Here is a 16,549-nt window from a genome sequence, read left to right as displayed (position 1 = left end):
CCAGATAGATAAATTCCTATCATTTCTGTGTACTTTGTTAATATTATTCACTGTTAATTTGTTAAACCCTGTTACTTTAAGTTGTTAAGTAAAGGTGCGTTCATTCAAATGTAATCAATTAGATGTATATTATTTATAATTTGTAATTGTTGTATTGGAATTAGACCCAGATTAATGCTGAAATAATTTTATTCCTGGAGGCTCCCAAGGCATACCATGAAGTGTGTACAGGGCCAGACAGTGTGTACACTGCCATTACATATTCTTTATGAGCCAGGGACTGCAGCAAGGGGGTGGAGAGGAAATCCCCAACTAACCATCACCACCACCAGGGTGCTCAGGAACTCTTTTTATGTTAAAACCATCAGGCACACCTGTGAGTGTGACCTGCTCCCAAGTAACCCGAGAAGGAAAAGAGGGGTTACACCAGGAAAGCTCACACCCAAATAAATCTGTTAGTGTTTAAGATGCCACAGGACACCCCCTTGTTTGAGGGCACAGACTAACACAGTTGCCCCTGAGACTGGTCAGTAAACAGGCTACTGAGCTAGCCAGACTCTTTGCCTTAAGAAGTTCACATGGACGCTTTGGGGCTGCGATCCCAACGCTGCTCCCTGTAAGTCTGACTCTGGAAGCCATAACGTGGTGACCACGACACTTGCGCCCTGTCCCTGCCCGGGCCGCCCGATAACTGGAGCACGGCGGGGACAGGGGCCCGGGAGTCCCCACGCCCAACCACAGAAGCGTCAGCCCCGCAGCTCTTCCACCCCCCGCTATCGCCTTTACTCGGTATCATCCCCACCTGCGCCAGAGAGGAGACCCGGCCCCGCAGCCGCCTGTCCCGTCCCCTCTCTGCTGGGTCCCCCCAGCTCCCCGGCCGAGGCGCCACCACCTCACCTTCAGGTTGGCCCGGAGGCCGGCGGCTTTGGCCAGCTGCTGCAGCTCGCTGTACTTGAGCGACTCCAGTTGCTGCAGCGAGGGCAGCTCCATGGCAGCAAAACAACGGGAACCAGCAACCGATCTGCGAGCGCCGCCGCCCGGGATAACGGCCGTGCCGAGGCTTCAAATCCCGCGCGCAACTGACGCCAAAAAGCAAGCTGCTATGTCCCACCCTCAGCATTCGAACTCGCCCTTCGCGCCCTGTCATTGGCTGGACAACCTATCAGTGGGCGTGGCTGCGACCCACAGACAGCCAATGGCATCCTGGAGAACGGGATTTGTATTAGTTTTCCTAACCTGATAAGCACTTGTCTATCAAAATACAGCCGCGCCCCAGCCCAACTCGCTCTCTGATTGGGAAGTAGAATGATTGGTCTTCTCCCCACCATCCAATGGTCGGAGTTAACGAGTCCCGTCTTGCGAGCGCCTGGTGAAGTGATTGATGTGTGTGCCACCCAATCGGATCGCAGAGCTGTAGGTCGCCCTCCAATTGGGATGGCAAGGGGGTGGGCGCTGGTTTCAAACCAGCAGCGCGGATAGCGGGTGAGCGAAGATGGCGGTGCGGAGATGCATCCAGGAGTTGTTTCAGGAGCCTCAGATTGGCGGTGCCATCACCTTCGAGCGGCCGGACGCACTGCGGAGCCGCGGCCGCCCGCCCCAGGCGGACACGGGCAAGCTGCGCGGCGCGGAGCCCCAGCAGGAGCCGTGGAACCCCGGGGCCAGGGCGCTGCTGCGCCGCGGGCTCCGGCTGGAGGATTGTGCCCTGCTCCACTGCCGGAGCTGCCGCGCGGTGCTGGCCGACTCGCTGCACCTCTGCGCCCAGGAGGACCGCTGCCTGCGAGTCCTCGTCTGCTTCAGTGAGTCCCCGCGCGGGCTCCGAAGCGTCTGTGCCTGGGCAGCGGGGCTGCGACTGGAGCCTGGGGCAGGATTCTCTCGCGCTCCCTTGCTCGATGGCCTGGGCTGGGCAGGGCTAGCTTGCACGGGCGCTGGTGCGAGCCTGCGGAGAGGAGTATGGCTGCTGCGGGCCTGGGGATCTAACTGCGGGCCTAGCATCCGTTCCATGGAGAGCGGCGGGTGGGTGAGCTCTGCCCGAGTGAGCTGGTCTCTTGTTTTCGCTGGCCCCTAATGCATGCTCGATGAGCACGAGATGTTTGGAGACTTCATCTAAAGTGACATAAGCGGGCTCTATCTGTTAACACCCGATCCGCTCTACTCGTTTTGCAAGTGAAACTGCAATCCTGCAAGTTCAGTTGGGACGTGAGCGGCTGTATAGCTGCTTCCTTCCCCTCACCTTGCTCCTGGCCAGCGACTGTTCGTTTCATTCCCACTCCGATCTGCCACTGCTTGCCAGTTGTCCCGTTCCTCTTCCTCGTGCACTAATGCAGGATACTCCCACTACCTGAATCTTTAAATAAATACACCTGTTTCGTGCTAGTAGCTGGCTCTGGCAACAAAAATCATTATTGTTCTTATACAAATTAGATATTAGAAAAGATTTGAATCTGGGATTCAGTCAGTCTGCATAAAAAGCACTGGAGGATTTTAATTTTCTATTAGTTCAAACATTTAAATTGATACATTAAAAAATATTTAGTAAGTTTAAAGTAAATATAGCACATAAATGAATCATTCCAAGCCTAAAGATAGGAAGTTTAAAACCTTAGTGTTGGGCACTAGCAGAAATACTGGTGAATGATCAGTGTTGTATAACTACCTATCTATGGGTTTATCTTCCCAGAAGTCACAAATGATGTTGTTTTGGAAGATTCTTTAATGGTCGGTATTGAAGGAGCCCTTCTGGGATGGTAGGTACCTCAGATGTTGCTTCTTGCTTTTAATGTTAGTTTTCAGTTTTTAGATGATCCTACAGCAGAGCAGAAAGGCAATAATGTGTTGCTTCTGAATTTTAGAACTATCTCTGGGCCAGAAGAAAATAAGTTTAGAAAATCCTTCCAACTCCCTCTTAAGAAGAGTCTTACAGAATTGAGAAGTAATTGAGATTGGCTTAGGACCTAACCACTGCTTTTTCAACTAAGAAAGCTTTGTAAATTGATAGCCTCTATTCTCAAGGGAATTCTGCATACTATTCTAAAATTCTGCATATTTTATTACTTAAAGTAGTATAATCACCCTGATTTCAAAAATTTTGGTGATTATATTTAAACTACAGTACAATGGATGAAGACTGGGCTTGGGGAGCATTGGAGGAAACCCCAAATCCCCTCTAATATAGCTAGTTACTAGTCAACAAGAATATGTAGTCATACGCTCATTGTTACATCATAGGCAAATTAAGAGCAAGTGAGGAATGGGGATTCAAACTCCCAATTTATACTGGCTATTGACCATCTCCAGAATGGTCAGTAGCAAACAGTTTATGGACCACATTTTGATAGGAAATCTTTTCAGTCCAAAAATTAAACCAGTTCTAATTACTAAAGTACCATAAGCATTTATAAGACCATACTGTCCTGTACAGTAAGGCCCCTTTACATCACTGGCAATATAAAAGAGCCATAACGTTTTTACACCTGTTTTATACTCCTGGGGGAATTCACTAAGAACAATGGGAAGAACTCACTAAGCAGGAAGGCTGCTACATTCTGCACCTTCTGAAGTTATGGAACCTGCCACACAACTACCTCCTCAGAAGCACCCCAAAGCCAGGCCTCTCCCCACCAGGCATACCACAAGCATAGTGTCTCAAATGCATAACTGTCCAGTCCTGCCTGCCCCAGCAGTGATTTGTATGCATCTATTGGCTGCTCTGAGTTCCCAAACCAATGTGCCTGCACTACTGGCAAGGGACTCATGACTGCTCTTGTGGCTTCCTTTTATTTTCCCCTCAGAAATCACTTTTCTGTAGGGAAGCAAAAGTTTGCCAGGGTCATGAATTCTGTGCTTTGCAGTGACACAACATTTCTCCGGGAATAATTTACCTCTTCACCCTCCCCTCCCCACACAAAACTAGGTTTTTGCCCTATTTACCATTGAGGTGGGGGGAGGAGGAGAAACTTTTGTGTTTAAAAAAAAAAGTGTGTCTAACTGTTAAGCTAGAAAATGTTTTTATATTCTGTCCTAGTGAAAGTAAACAAGTTTTGTTGTTAATTAATTAAACAATCAGTAGAAGCTGGTTCACCTAGCTATGATAATGCTCTTTTTTGGTCTATTTTGGGGTTAATCTACTGTATGTGTATGAGGAAATAAGTTAATCAAAATCCTATAGATAGGAAAGTGGCTATAGTAGAGTATTTGTACCAAGCATGGTTTACAATAGTATTTATTAGAATTGAATTTGAAGCAGGTATTACCACTTTCAAAGTTAAGTAGCTACAACCCCTTGAGCTGTCTACAAACTTGAAGCAGCAGTCCTGTATTTGTATTCTGCTTGGTTGATATTTGCAAGATTTGTCACAATTATAAAGGTTAGAAACCTTTTTTAAAGGAAAGTTTTGTATTCTGTAGAAGGTGATGGAACTTGCCTGGGACTGGCCGTAGGCATCTTGCACAGCCTGTAACTCTTACGCTAATACATAACTTAACAGGTATCTCAAGCCATTCTTATAGACATTTTTAGCTTTTCTCTAATGGGACAGAAAGGATAAGAAAAAAAAGGAAGCTTAATGGTTGTATCGCTAATCAATTGGGCTGTGTCTACACTGGGCCACTTATTCTGGAAAATCAGCCGCTTTTCCGGAATAAGCTGCAAGCTGTCTACACTGGCCCTTGAATTTCCGGAAAAGCAACGATGCTCTACTGTACAAAATCAGCCGCTATTCCGGAAAAGCTACGCTGCTCCCGCTCGGGCATAAGTCCTTATTCCGGAACACTGTTCCGGAAAAGGGCCAGTGTAGACAGCCCAGTAGTCTTTTCCGGAAAAAAGCCCCGATCACGAAAATGACGATCGGGGCTCTTTTCCGGAAAAGCACGTTTACATTGGCCACAGATGCTTTTCCGGAAAAAGGGCTTTTCCGGAAAAGCAGCCTGCCAATGTAGACGCTCTTTTTCCAGAAATATAACGAAAACTATTCTGTTTTAAGCATTTCTGGAAATTCATGCCAGTGTAGACACAGCCTTGATGTTTATAGTTTCATATGCCTCTGTTTCCTGTTTTTTAAATTCATTTTTAATTCTGTCTGAAATGATTTTCTCTTAAATTCTTGGCTGTTTCAGTATTAGCTGGGTGTCCTGATCTGACATTAGGTTAGATTTCATTTTTTTTCATATTTTAACCTCAGTTTCTGGGGTGTTCCAAATTTTTGAGCAGGTACCATCTTTATATTAAAGACACCTATCCTTCTACTGTACTTAGGATTCCCATAACCTATATGACTATTACAGTGCTTACTTACATAGAGAAGTAATACTTCATATTTTGGTATGTCTCACTGAACCCAGTAAGCAATATTTGAACTACAGTTTGGAAATCTCTGCTCCACTGAAACCTTTTCTTTTTCTTTTCAGCACTTACTACGCATTGTACTGTCATTCATGTGGAATAATGGTGGGCTTCAGCCTCTATTCTGCCTTCACTGCACTGGCTCATCTACGAGGCCTCTTCTGTCTTTTCAAGGACAGCATCCTCTGGTTAGTACCCACCAATATGTCAGAGAAGGATAACTTAGAAATTAGGTCCAAAGCAGAGCTCTTCCTGGGAAGGAAAGAATACCAATATAAGGAATACCAACCACATTGATTTGTATAAAATAAGAATGGCAAATTCAGGTTGGTGATATTTTCTGCTGTCAGTGAGAACTGATAATATCAAAGTTAACCCTGATCTGGTTGTTTCTTTTTCTGATAGCAAATACAGATCAACCAGAAGCTTTGTGGATTCTAGTACCAAAACTGCTTCCTGAAGAGAATGCAACTTTCCAAATTAATATATCTAAGCTAGCAGTTCTTAAACATTAGCAAACTGAGCACCCTCATTTTTATTTAACATTTTTTTTGTGACACCCTCGCCCCAAGTTGGCTTCTAACTTTTCCCAGAGGCGCTGTTCATCTCCTACTCAGCTCCTGGCCCTGCCCCCACTACACCCCTCCCCCAAGAAACTCTCCATGCCATAGCTCTGCCTTTCCTCTTTTCCACCACTTTTCCTCTTACTTCCTCCCAGCACTACCTGCACACTGCTGAACAGGTTCTAGGAGGGAGGAGGAAAACTTAATCAGTGGGACTGTTGGCCCCGGATATTACACTCAGACCCCATTTTTAGAACAGCTGATGTAAGCTTATACTACTTCAAGTCTTTCTAGCCATCCTAGTTATAGTTTGGCATCAGCATTAGTTTCTGCATAAACCTCCTTTTTATACAGTGAAAGTTTCTCTGGTTTTTATTACTGTTCTCTCGTTTGACTTTTGTTTTTCAGTTATCTCTTAAAAACTAAAACTGTAATAGAGGCCTCTGAGATGAACTTTCCTGTTTTGAGCCTAAAGGAACACCTGGAAAAAGTAAAGTTTCTTTATGATTTTTGTGTGTTGAAACAGGGGGAAATGCAAATTTTGTACAAATTAGTGTATGTAGAGGGATGCTGTAAACTTAAACTATTAGAGCACTCATTCTCCATTATCCCATAAACAAGTGAATGTGCATGTTCTTCTGGCACAGAACAGCATTTAATCATTAAAAGGGATTAAAGGAACACAAGAAGGTTTAATTTAATTTACAGTTCTTGTCATGTCAGCATCCTGTTTTTTAAAATTGGAGAAAAACAAATTATTCAGCAATGACATTTACTTTCTGCATCACATTTAGGATGGACAACAATTAGTCAGACTCTTATCTAATTGACTTATCCTCTCATATATTGCAATGTTAGGACTGTGCTAAATGTAGAAGAATGCTGCTACTCTAAAATTTAGTTCTACTGTCTTTCAGTTTCATAGGGACACTTCTATTTAAATTCTGTAACTGCTTTTACATTACCTATAGTTTAGGCCAAAATTAGTCTGAATATCCCTTTTTCTTTAGAATGTGTTCCCCCTCAAGTTGTAAGCCAGATCTGGTTTTTTTTAATGTTTTCTGGTATGAATATGAAATTGGGCCTGAGGACTTCTCTCCTCCTGCTAGTCCTCTTCTGGCCTTTCTGGGTTTATCTACCTAGCAACTAAACACCCACAGTTGGCCTAGGCCAGTTGACTTGTGCTTGGGCTGCATGACTGCTTCATTGCTCTGTAGCCTTCCAGGCTTAGGCTGGAGTCTAAGCTCTAGGACCATGTGAGAGTCCCAAAGCTCAGTCAAGCAAAACTTCCACTAAAAATAATTGAGGTTTGGTCAAATAATGGTAGCATTTTATTAGAAATGCAAACAGTGTTTTTGAAATGCTTATAAGGGATGTTGCTAGAATGATCAGAGGATTGAACCTTTTATGGAATATTTGTTCATAAAATAATGACATGTGCAGGACTCTGTTTACAGCAGTAACTTGATAGTATCTCAGGTTATCTTTTAAGTAACTGTCCACAGAGATTCCTTTGAGGGTATGCATGTGAATGAGATCAGCCACTGATATTAAAAAGAAACCTTGATCACTGCACCTCTATACTGTATGCCTTATTGCTCCCTGTAGTTGGGGATAGAAAGTGGAGAAGCTGCCCTCGCCCTCCCCCACCCATCCTCAAGTTCCTTTTTACCAGTTGTGGCTGCAAGACAGAGCCCTTTAAAAGACAGTCTTACAGGCTTTCATTTCCTCTCCCACATACAGTACTTTAAAATGCCTAACATGAAATCCTCAAGGTTCAAACCATGTCCCTCTTGTAATGCAGCAATGCCCATTGTTAATGGATATTCTAGATGTCTTATTTGCCTAGGAGAGGGATATGTCTCAGAGTTCTGCTCTGGGTTCCAATCCTTTTCTGAATGTGCTTCAGCAGGCAAGGGAGACAAGGCTTAAGTTCTTCCTCCCTGAAAAGCTGATGAGTCTCATCAGATGGGCAAACCAAAGGCATAATTTCATCTGTTAGGTCAGTCACATGGCTCCAGAGCGCCAAAATGCCATTATGGGACACTGCTTATATTCTGATCATCCATAACATTCACAGTTACTTCCAAAAGGAAGCCTCAAGGAGCGCCACTCCTGAAATCAGGGCAGGTACCATGCCCTTTCCAAGCAGGAGAGAGATCCTTTCCAAAGACTATTTCCATCAAGAGTTTGAAATCAGTGTCTTGCTCTGGTACCTCCATATTGAAAGTGGACTGGTGGTTCCCTTTCCGCATAAGGACCAGTCAGCACAAAGTGCCCTAACTGCAGCATTGGCCTCTTCAGTCCTGTCTGAAGCCCTCACCCCAAATGCCTGTGTCCTAATAAATGTGTTAGTCTGTAAGGTGCCACAGGATTCCTTTTGTTTTTACCAAATACCTAGACACTGGACTTCACTGCTGGGCCTAAAACCAGATCTCTTGGTGATGTGGGATCACCTCTTATTGAGAGATTTAGAAGGGTGGTCATCAAATCCTCAACTTTTCACCCAAAGGTTCACTCCTTTTTGTCTTACTCAATGGAGCAAACCATGCCTTGTCCTCTTGAGCATCCCCTTCTACCACTTTGGGGCAGTGCTGTGGGAAGTAGGCTGGAAATCCAGGGATTAATCTCTGAAGGATGTCAGGAAATCATGGGGTCCTGCAGGAAGCACTCTGTTGGTATTCAGCCATATGCATTTCATCAGCCTTCCCCCTGCCCTTCCCCTCAGCTGCAAAACTATATTCTAGGAAGTCTGTATCCTTCACCATCTACAATGCCAGAGCTCCATCCCCAAAGAAGCAACTCCAACCTGCACAAGTACTTGAGGAAAGCTTAGGGTGGAACAACCACCTCATGCCATATTCTTGTGCTCCTCTATATGATGCAGTTAATCCTCTACCTGTTGCCTGACTGGATGAACTAAAATTCTTCCAAGGCTTGATGAGATGAATGATGGAGATGCCTAATAGCCTAGTGGATATCATGATATCCTGAAAACCTCATGTTCAAGGAGATTGGTTAAAATATGTGATAGACTGCTTGAATCAGCTGAGAGAACTCAGTATAGGAAATGCCCTCAAATTTCTGTGGCAAGAGCTTTTATTCCCTTTGGGATTAGGAAATAAAGAAGAGCATGAGTCTCTATTTCCCTGTCTTTGACATTTTAACACTTTCATCTATTATTTCATTTTCTACATGCTTACCCTAGCTTTAAAAATCCCCTCTTTGGATCCATTGGAATAATTTGTTTACTTTAGGATGCCTGTTTTCACGCTTAGATTTATTCAACTCACTGAAAGTAGTTGAAATTCATAGAAGCATCTCACCAACAGTACAGAGTCCTACACTTTGTCCTCTTGACAGCCCCACGAGTCTCCAAAGTTCTTACCATGCTGGCAGCTCATTTGAGAAGGTGAAGAATCCAGGTATGCCCCGATTTAAACTAGCTCATTTGAGGGAATCCTCATAGCAAGTGATCCTCTTTTTAAATCTTCATCTTGCTTAGCTTCAAGGTAACAGAGAAATCCATGCTTGCACAAAATCAAAGCATAGAGTTAAACATGGAAGTGTTTATATTTCACACTTGTAAGACCATACCTCTCTGAGTTTTCAAATTGACAGATTTCAGACAGCTCCAAGCACAAGACATGAGTGAAAACCTGCCTCACTCATGGACACATGGTAGCATGCGCACATGGTAAACTAAACCTTCATCCTTTTGCAAGGGTGACCGAGATCAGTATGTCTGCCCAACAGGCACTGCATGGATCTGCCCATAATGATCCCTCCAGAAGTTCTTTCTCTAAATTGGTAGATAGCCATGGAGTAAAGTTCCCTTTTTTACATTGGTACTGCCAAGGACTGAACTAACAGATTCCCCCCACTTAAGGGTGGGGATGGGGAGTGTACCTTGACGACTTGAATTCTGGGGAAATGGTCTTGAATATTTGTGCAAAACCCATGACTATTTGGCTGGCATGAACGGCCTTTCTTCCTCTCAATTGGTGAGTGATAATCCCAGCGTTCAGACAGTATCACAGAAGTGCACTATATTAACAGGCAAAGAGGAGCCAAATCCTCTTCATTCTTCCAAAAAACTGTACAACTTTGGGATTAATACGTCGGTCACCTTTGTCCCTCTAGTAAAGCTACTTCTTCCCTGCCTCCATAATATACTAGCATATAAATTCAACAGTGACATTGCTGAGTTTCTGAAATGATCTTCAATCCTCTACAGCATCTTTTACAGATGAAGGTTTCTAGAAGAGGACCTATTTGTAACACAACACACACCAAGTACTAAATGGTGAGAGCCTAAGCTCCCTCATGGATGTCTTATCTCATCCGGGGGGCTCCAGACTTAATTCCATGCCTTCCTATTCCACAATTTTGAGGAAGCTGTGATGAGATGCAGTTTAGTACTCGTGATCAGTTTGTGGAGGATCACTTACCTTTAAGTTCTGCTAGATCTGATCTCTCAGAACAGTGTCCAGATCCTGCACCCCAATCTGATGGCCTTGCACCTGACAGCCTGGAAAATGGCTGCACGAGAGGTTGCTTCTCTGTAGTTCAAAGTATCTTACTTTGAAGCAGAACACCTTTTGATCAGAGTGATGTACAAAGTTCAATGGAATAGATTTGCTATTTGGGCAGCTTAGCAGCAAATTGCACCTTTGTTTCCTATAGCTATCTTTATCCACTCAGAGATTGTCCAAGTATTCTCAGGCTTTACACGATTTATGAATTTCTATAAATTAGAGGTAATCTTTTCTAGCTAATCATATGTCTCACTCCATTAGGGCCCAAGCAGCATTAGTTACTTACCTGTCTGATGTTCCAACATCAGAGTGATGTTGCCCAGCAACATGGAGCTTGACATTACCAGTATAAAATTCCAGCTTGTATGCCAATTGATAGGGCTATCCTGTAATCCAGGGCTACTCAACTTTGGAAGCCCAGGGGGCCACAATGATACTCACAGTGCATGCTGAGGGCCACAACTTAAGTGTGGTTGCATATATGCAAATAGCTTCTTTCACACTGACGGGCATGAATACAAAGATGAAGGCAAGACGACACACCACACAGGCCGCATTTAAGTCAGTTCTGCTGATATTAATAAAATGCAATAGTTACCCGATTTCCACCCATTTGACACCGCTTTTAGTGAGCGATGACAGTCCAGGAATTTAACTACTAAAATTCCTATCAAGAGAAGACCATTATATTGACTACTTTTTTGTTTTGGCTCCCACTCGTGGGCCGCAGATTGAGCCCCGCATAAATCTAAACCGCACTGTGGGCTGCAAATAAACAGGCTGTAGGCCGCGTGTTGAGTAGCCCTGCTGTAATACCTAGAATAGTTACATGCTTTACAGTAACACAACAGATAACACACCTCTTGTCCTTCTTACTATAGTGACAAGACTCTGAATTAGCATTCTTTCCGGTGGAGTGTGGTTGAGGTTGCTCTCCCCTTTGTACCCTCTGCTACAGGGGTGAGAGGGCATTCTGGGTGTAAGCCCAGTTACAAAAACCCACTGCTGTTCAAAATAATTTGATCTTGGGCACGTGCACCTCAGCAGTGAAATCTGGACAACACATCTTAAAGAACCACAGTTACTGTAAGGCCGTGGTCACCAACCAGTAGATCGCGATCTACCGGTAGATCTCAGGGGCTCCAAGAGTAGCTCTTGAGCCCTCTCTGAACTGCGCACCTGTGCAGTACATTTACATTAGATTTCCTCATGTAATGTAGGTGGGGCTTCAAGGAAGGGGCGGGGCAGTAGATCTTCGTCTGTTCGGAGACTTAAAAAGTGATCTTGGGTGTAAAAAGGTTGGAGACCACTGCTGTAAGGTATGTAACTGTTGTTTAACTGCCCTTACTTTTTTTTCTAGCTCAAAGACCAGCTTGTGGCAGTTCATGCACGCCTAGAGTTACTGATAAAGAGGCTAGAAGAACTGAACCAACAGACCAATGTGACTGACAATCAGGGCTATGCATCAAGGACAGCTGACCTCATGCCAGGGTTTGCAAGAATCAAGTGAAGCTATTAATATGCCACCATAGAATATGGAACCATTTGTGAATCACTGCATGTTCCTTCATGGTGGTGAACACAGAGTTTTGGAGTAATCACTCGTTTCTGAAAAATGTCAGAAAACTAATTTGCCACTTTTTACATGCGTGAGCTATATTTCAGCAAAAGCTTCTCAAACTGGTCAAGTGGAGGGATTTTTGAGGTGCAAGGAAGTTTTTCTCCTGGGAATTCAAAACAAATACTACTTCTGCTCCTGGAGTTGTAATACAGCTTGTACTGTGGTTCTTCATGAGCAATATATGGCTTAAAAATCAGCTGTTGTAAACTAAGATTTCAAGGTCCTGAGAGTGATTCAAAATATGCTACCACATCTTGTTAGTCCAGGTCAGCCATTATGCAGTGTTCTTAGTGGGGCTGGAACTTTGTTATCCCTTTGTGTGGAGCAAATATTCATAGGATTGAAGTCTTGGTTCAGATGTCTTCCTGTTGAGTCTTGAATGGGTTCTTTCCCTTGTGGGTATTTTTTTGGGGTGTAAGTGTGTGAGAGAGAGCACACTCTTCCTCCTTCCTAGCTGTAGGTGTAGGAGCTACCCCTTATATCTGGGAAGATGAAAGGAGATTCCCCTTTCCCTCCACAGAAGATATATCTATGTTTTAAAGCCTCCGCTAAGATGGGAAATGGTCATATACAAAATTTCAGGCATAAAGGAGAATGTATTTACGTGCTCATTTTAATGTAATTGAAAAGTGAAATTTTTTCTGCCATGCCCTGAGCAAAGGACTACAATGAGTATTGTTTTTGACCTGGGTTGATCTCAACACTTCATGCTTTTACAGTTATTGGTTTGTTTCATTTTTCTCAAATCAAATGCAAGGGAAATGCAAACTTTTAAATGAGAGAACCCAGTAACCTCTGAGTCTAGGACTGCTTGGAAAATAGCCCATGTCATAATAATAGGATGGTCTACAGCAGTAGCTGGTATTGGAGCTACCACCTAATAAAACATGTTGAGTTTTTTGTTTAATGATCACAGGAAATCTTTTGAAGTATCCATTCTGGTTAGGCCAAATACCTGGTGGTAACCTAGAATAGCAACAGTTACGTTTTTTAGACACTAAATTCTCCTACTTAAGTTTGAGTATCTCCTAACCCAGTGCTAATTCAAATCTTGTAAATTGCCTACTGCATTTAAGATGTTTGTGTACGCTCCACAACTATCTCAGGAACTGATACTCCAAATGCATCTTAGCACTTTTCAGTGGTAACAATTAGTAACTAAAGGTAAAGTTGGAAACTATGCTTTTTAAAATAAACATGAGATTTTTGTATAATCACTTTGCATGTCAAACTATATGTGAGAGAAGATAGGTGAAGGTAGTACAGGCAGTCCCCAAGTTACGCGGATCCGACTTATGTCGGATGCGTACTTACGAACGGGGCTTTTCTTACCCCGGAGAACGCAGGCGGCAGGACCGCCCAGACGCGCCGCGAGAAAAGCGTCTGTGTCTCCCTGGTCTGTTGGGGGGAGGCCTCCCCCCAGCAGACCAGGAAGACATGGCGCAAAGCCGCGGAGGACGCGGGCAGCGGGACCAACCCAGCAGCACCCCAGCTGCTCTGCCCCAGGCGTCCTCAAGTCAGCCGCTGCTGAAACTGCCCAGCGGCTGACTACAGGAAGCCGGAGGCAGAGTTGCTCTGCCCCGGGCTTCCTGGAATCAGCTGCTGATCAGTTTCAGCAGCAGCTGACTTGGGGACACTCGGGGTAGAGGAGCTGGGGTGCTGCCGGGTTGCTCCCCGCAGTGCCGAGGTGCGGCGCTGCGGGGACCTACCCGGCAGCACCCTAGCTGCTCTGTTCCAGGCGTCCAGATTCAGCCGCTGTTGAAACTGATCAGCGGCTGATTCCAGGAAACCCGGGGCAGAGAAACTCTGCCTCAGGCTTCCTGTAGTCAGCCGCTGGTCAGTTTCAGCAGCGGCTGAATCTGGATGCCAGTTCCGACTTACGTACAAATTCAACTTAAGAACAAACCTACAGTCTCTATCTTGTACGTAACCCGGGGACTGCCTGTATCTTTTATTGGGACACATTCTGCTAGTGGAAGATAAGTTTTCAAGCTATACTGAGCTCTTATTTGGTTCAGTGTAACTTAAGTTTGTACCTTTCACGAGCAGAAGTTTGTCTAATATTTCCTGACCTACCTTGCTGTATCTAATTCAGAGACCAACACAGCTACAATAACATTACAAACAATCTCTTTGATTATACTACCAAATTTCAGTTTCATTTCCTCTCCTAGAACTCCTCAGAACAAATTGTTCTTTTTTAAAAATATATTTTAGAATGAGTGTCTGTCTGCAAGTCTTGTTCAAGAACTCCTAAACAGTAAGAGCTAGGGAGCGTGCAGCTTCCTCTGATCATAACTTAAAGCAAGGTCAGGATTTGGTTATGCTAGGAAAATGGGAAGCGCCTGGAATGGGGCTATTTGGAGGACAGCATTATTGCAGAGTGACCACTGGCATCAGCTGCACCAGGGGAGTGGCTAGCTGGAGATGGGACTGCACGTGGTCAGCCACCAGAGCAGATAAGTGGCTCTTCTGCTCCAAACAGTGTCAGACAGGGGGAACCCTCATCCACTGGCCCCACAGTTGTGCGCCCTCCCCTCCCCAGGCTGGCAGCACAGCCTGGTCCCCACCCAAGAGAGGCTGGGACCAGGAACTGCAGTGCAGCCCTCCCCAAGGGAGGCTCCCACTGGGAGAGGACAGGGCCAGGAATGTGGACTGGCCCTGGAACAGTGCTACAGGCTTGAGGGGTGGTGTGGTGTGCCCTCCCCAGGAACAGGCTATATGGTCCCAGTGGAGGCAGGGACTGGCCCCTACAGCCCTAGCAGAGCCACCAGATGGGGAGTGCACCTCTGGCCCCCTGGGAAAAGCTGCCAGCAGAGCAGGGTCCCCTTCACCACTATGGGCAGCTGCAGTAAATCCTGTCTCCCCTAGCCTCTGAGTCATGCACCTCCCAGCTCTTTTCCCTCACTGCTGCATCCCGCCCCCTTTTACTCTAGCAAAAGACTCAAATATTTATTTTTTCTATGTTTGAAGCACTTTTCTTCTTTTATAAATACAAATTTTTTTCCTTTATTTTTGAATAACACAATTGTTTAAAAAAGGAAAGTGTGCATGCTTTCTATTTTCCAAACCCAGAATTCCGTTACTTCACTTAAAGACCTGAGCAACATCAGGTAGATCTGCTAGTAGCAAATACTTCAGAAATCCTTAACTTGTTATAAAAGGTCCAAAGTTACTGTATACTACTTGGAAGTTGCTCCAGCAGTGGAGAAGACTGAATCCTATTTTAGGATCTAGGCCAGGGACAGGCAAGATGGGGCCTGCCAAGCTCTGCAAGGACCCTCAGTTACAGAGCAACTGTTAACGCACATACGTCACTTTTTATGGAGTGACAATTGATCATTCTATTTCAGTGGTTCCTATACTTTTTTTACCAGCCTTTGACATCTGACTGAATTTTCTGGGCCCTTTTCGGTTTCTATACATAAGCTTCATTTTTATTTAGTTTTGTTTTTGAAACAATTTGTAATTCAGGCCTCCAAAAGGAACCAAAAACTGAGTCTGTGATTATTTAAAGTTATCACATCATCCTTATTTTCACTTGAACAAAAATTGTTATGGTATAGTCTAGAATGGGCAAATAGTGATACTACCACTATTCCCTTCCCATTAGTGTGATTTTTTTTTTCATGTATCATGTGTAAGAGGTTATGCTGTGTGAAGGATGTGCTTAAAGTGCCTAAATGCCATCCTGGCTCTACTACAGTGGTCCTTAAGTAGGGGTGGGCAAATTGCAGCCTGCCAAACAGCTGGCTCTGGCCCACCACCATTCCGCAGTCCAGCAGTGGGAGCCTCTTGCAGGCTCCCTGCCTTCTGCACTCCACATACTGCTCAAAGCAGCCAGCTGCAGGGGCCGTGTGCTTCTTTGAGCATAAGGCCCTGGGGGAGAGTTTTGCACACTACCTCCACCCCCAGGACAATCTCACAGCGTGCTCCATGTCCACTCTGGCAGCATGGAATAATACATAATGTTATGAAAACTTGTGAACTGAGAACCAGGTGACTGCCTTACAAATGTCCTTAATAAATACATTCCTAAGAAGTGCAATGTATGTAGATTGAGCCCTAGTGGAATGAGCAGTGAGACAGTAGGTGGTGTGGGGGGTACACCCTATTGGATTCCTAGCATGCCAAAATTCAACCTGAGGACTACTACATTTGAGAGGACATGGGTGACCTCTTAGCAAAGGAGGAAACAAGCCTACAGGGGAAACTCTGAAAAGTTCAGTGAAGGTATGAAGCCTGGGCTCATCTTCAGTCCAGGATGTGGAAGTTGGTCTTTTTCCTGAGCAAGTGGGACTTGGGAAAAAGGTCAGCAGTCTAATGTCCTGAGTGATAGGGAACTGGACACTGTAGGGAAGAAGTGAAGGTGGGTAACTTTGGCTGTAATACTCTAAGGGGGAGGAGGAATTATGAAAGCTCCTAGTTCCACTAGCCTTCAACTAAAGTGACCACCACCAATAATGAAGTCTTGAAGGACAGATGCAGC

At 44.7% G+C, this 16,549-nt stretch overlaps 2 protein-coding genes across 3 annotated transcripts in view; one reads left to right on the top strand and one right to left on the bottom strand.

The window, feature by feature from the left end:
• Positions 1-1,110, bottom strand: part of NUSAP1 (nucleolar and spindle associated protein 1) — a 40,151-nt gene extending 39,041 nt beyond the window's left edge. Inside the window, exon 1 of one of the 2 annotated variants that reach the window (XM_075927138.1) lies at positions 898-1,110. In XM_075927138.1, coding sequence (XP_075783253.1) covers positions 898-990 — 93 coding nt within the window. In that variant the 5' untranslated portion in view covers positions 991-1,110. The remainder of the gene's footprint in view (positions 1-897) is intronic. The other variant, XM_075927140.1, reaches the window with a different exon arrangement.
• Positions 1,111-1,474: 364 nt separating this feature from the next.
• Positions 1,475-13,274, top strand: OIP5 (Opa interacting protein 5). The gene is made up of 5 exons (XM_006128692.4): positions 1,475-1,796; positions 2,678-2,744; positions 5,404-5,526; positions 6,310-6,391; positions 11,800-13,274. The coding sequence occupies exons 1-5, from the start codon at positions 1,493-1,495 to the stop codon at positions 11,947-11,949; spliced, it is 726 nt and encodes a 241-aa protein (XP_006128754.2). The 5' UTR covers positions 1,475-1,492; the 3' UTR covers positions 11,950-13,274.
• The last annotated feature ends 3,275 nt before the right edge of the window (positions 13,275-16,549 follow it).

Source organism: Pelodiscus sinensis, chromosome 4 (assembly GCF_049634645.1).
Source record: "Pelodiscus sinensis isolate JC-2024 chromosome 4, ASM4963464v1, whole genome shotgun sequence".
NCBI classification, from domain to species: Eukaryota; Metazoa; Chordata; order Testudines; family Trionychidae; genus Pelodiscus; species Pelodiscus sinensis.
The sequence above is the reverse complement of the archived record's forward strand: the minus strand, read 5'-3'. Positions and strand labels throughout refer to the sequence as shown.

Coding starts and splice junctions, on each gene's coding strand:
- OIP5 (XM_006128692.4), top strand. CDS start 1,493: ATGGCGGTGCGGAGATGCATCCAGGAGTTGTTTCAGGAGCCTCAGATT. Junction 5,527..6,309: donor TTCAAGGACAGCATCCTCTG/GTTAGTACCCAC, acceptor TTTGTTTTTCAG/TTATCTCTTAAAAACTAAAA. Junction 6,392..11,799: donor TAAAGGAACACCTGGAAAAA/GTAAAGTTTCTT, acceptor TTTTTTTTCTAG/CTCAAAGACCAGCTTGTGGC.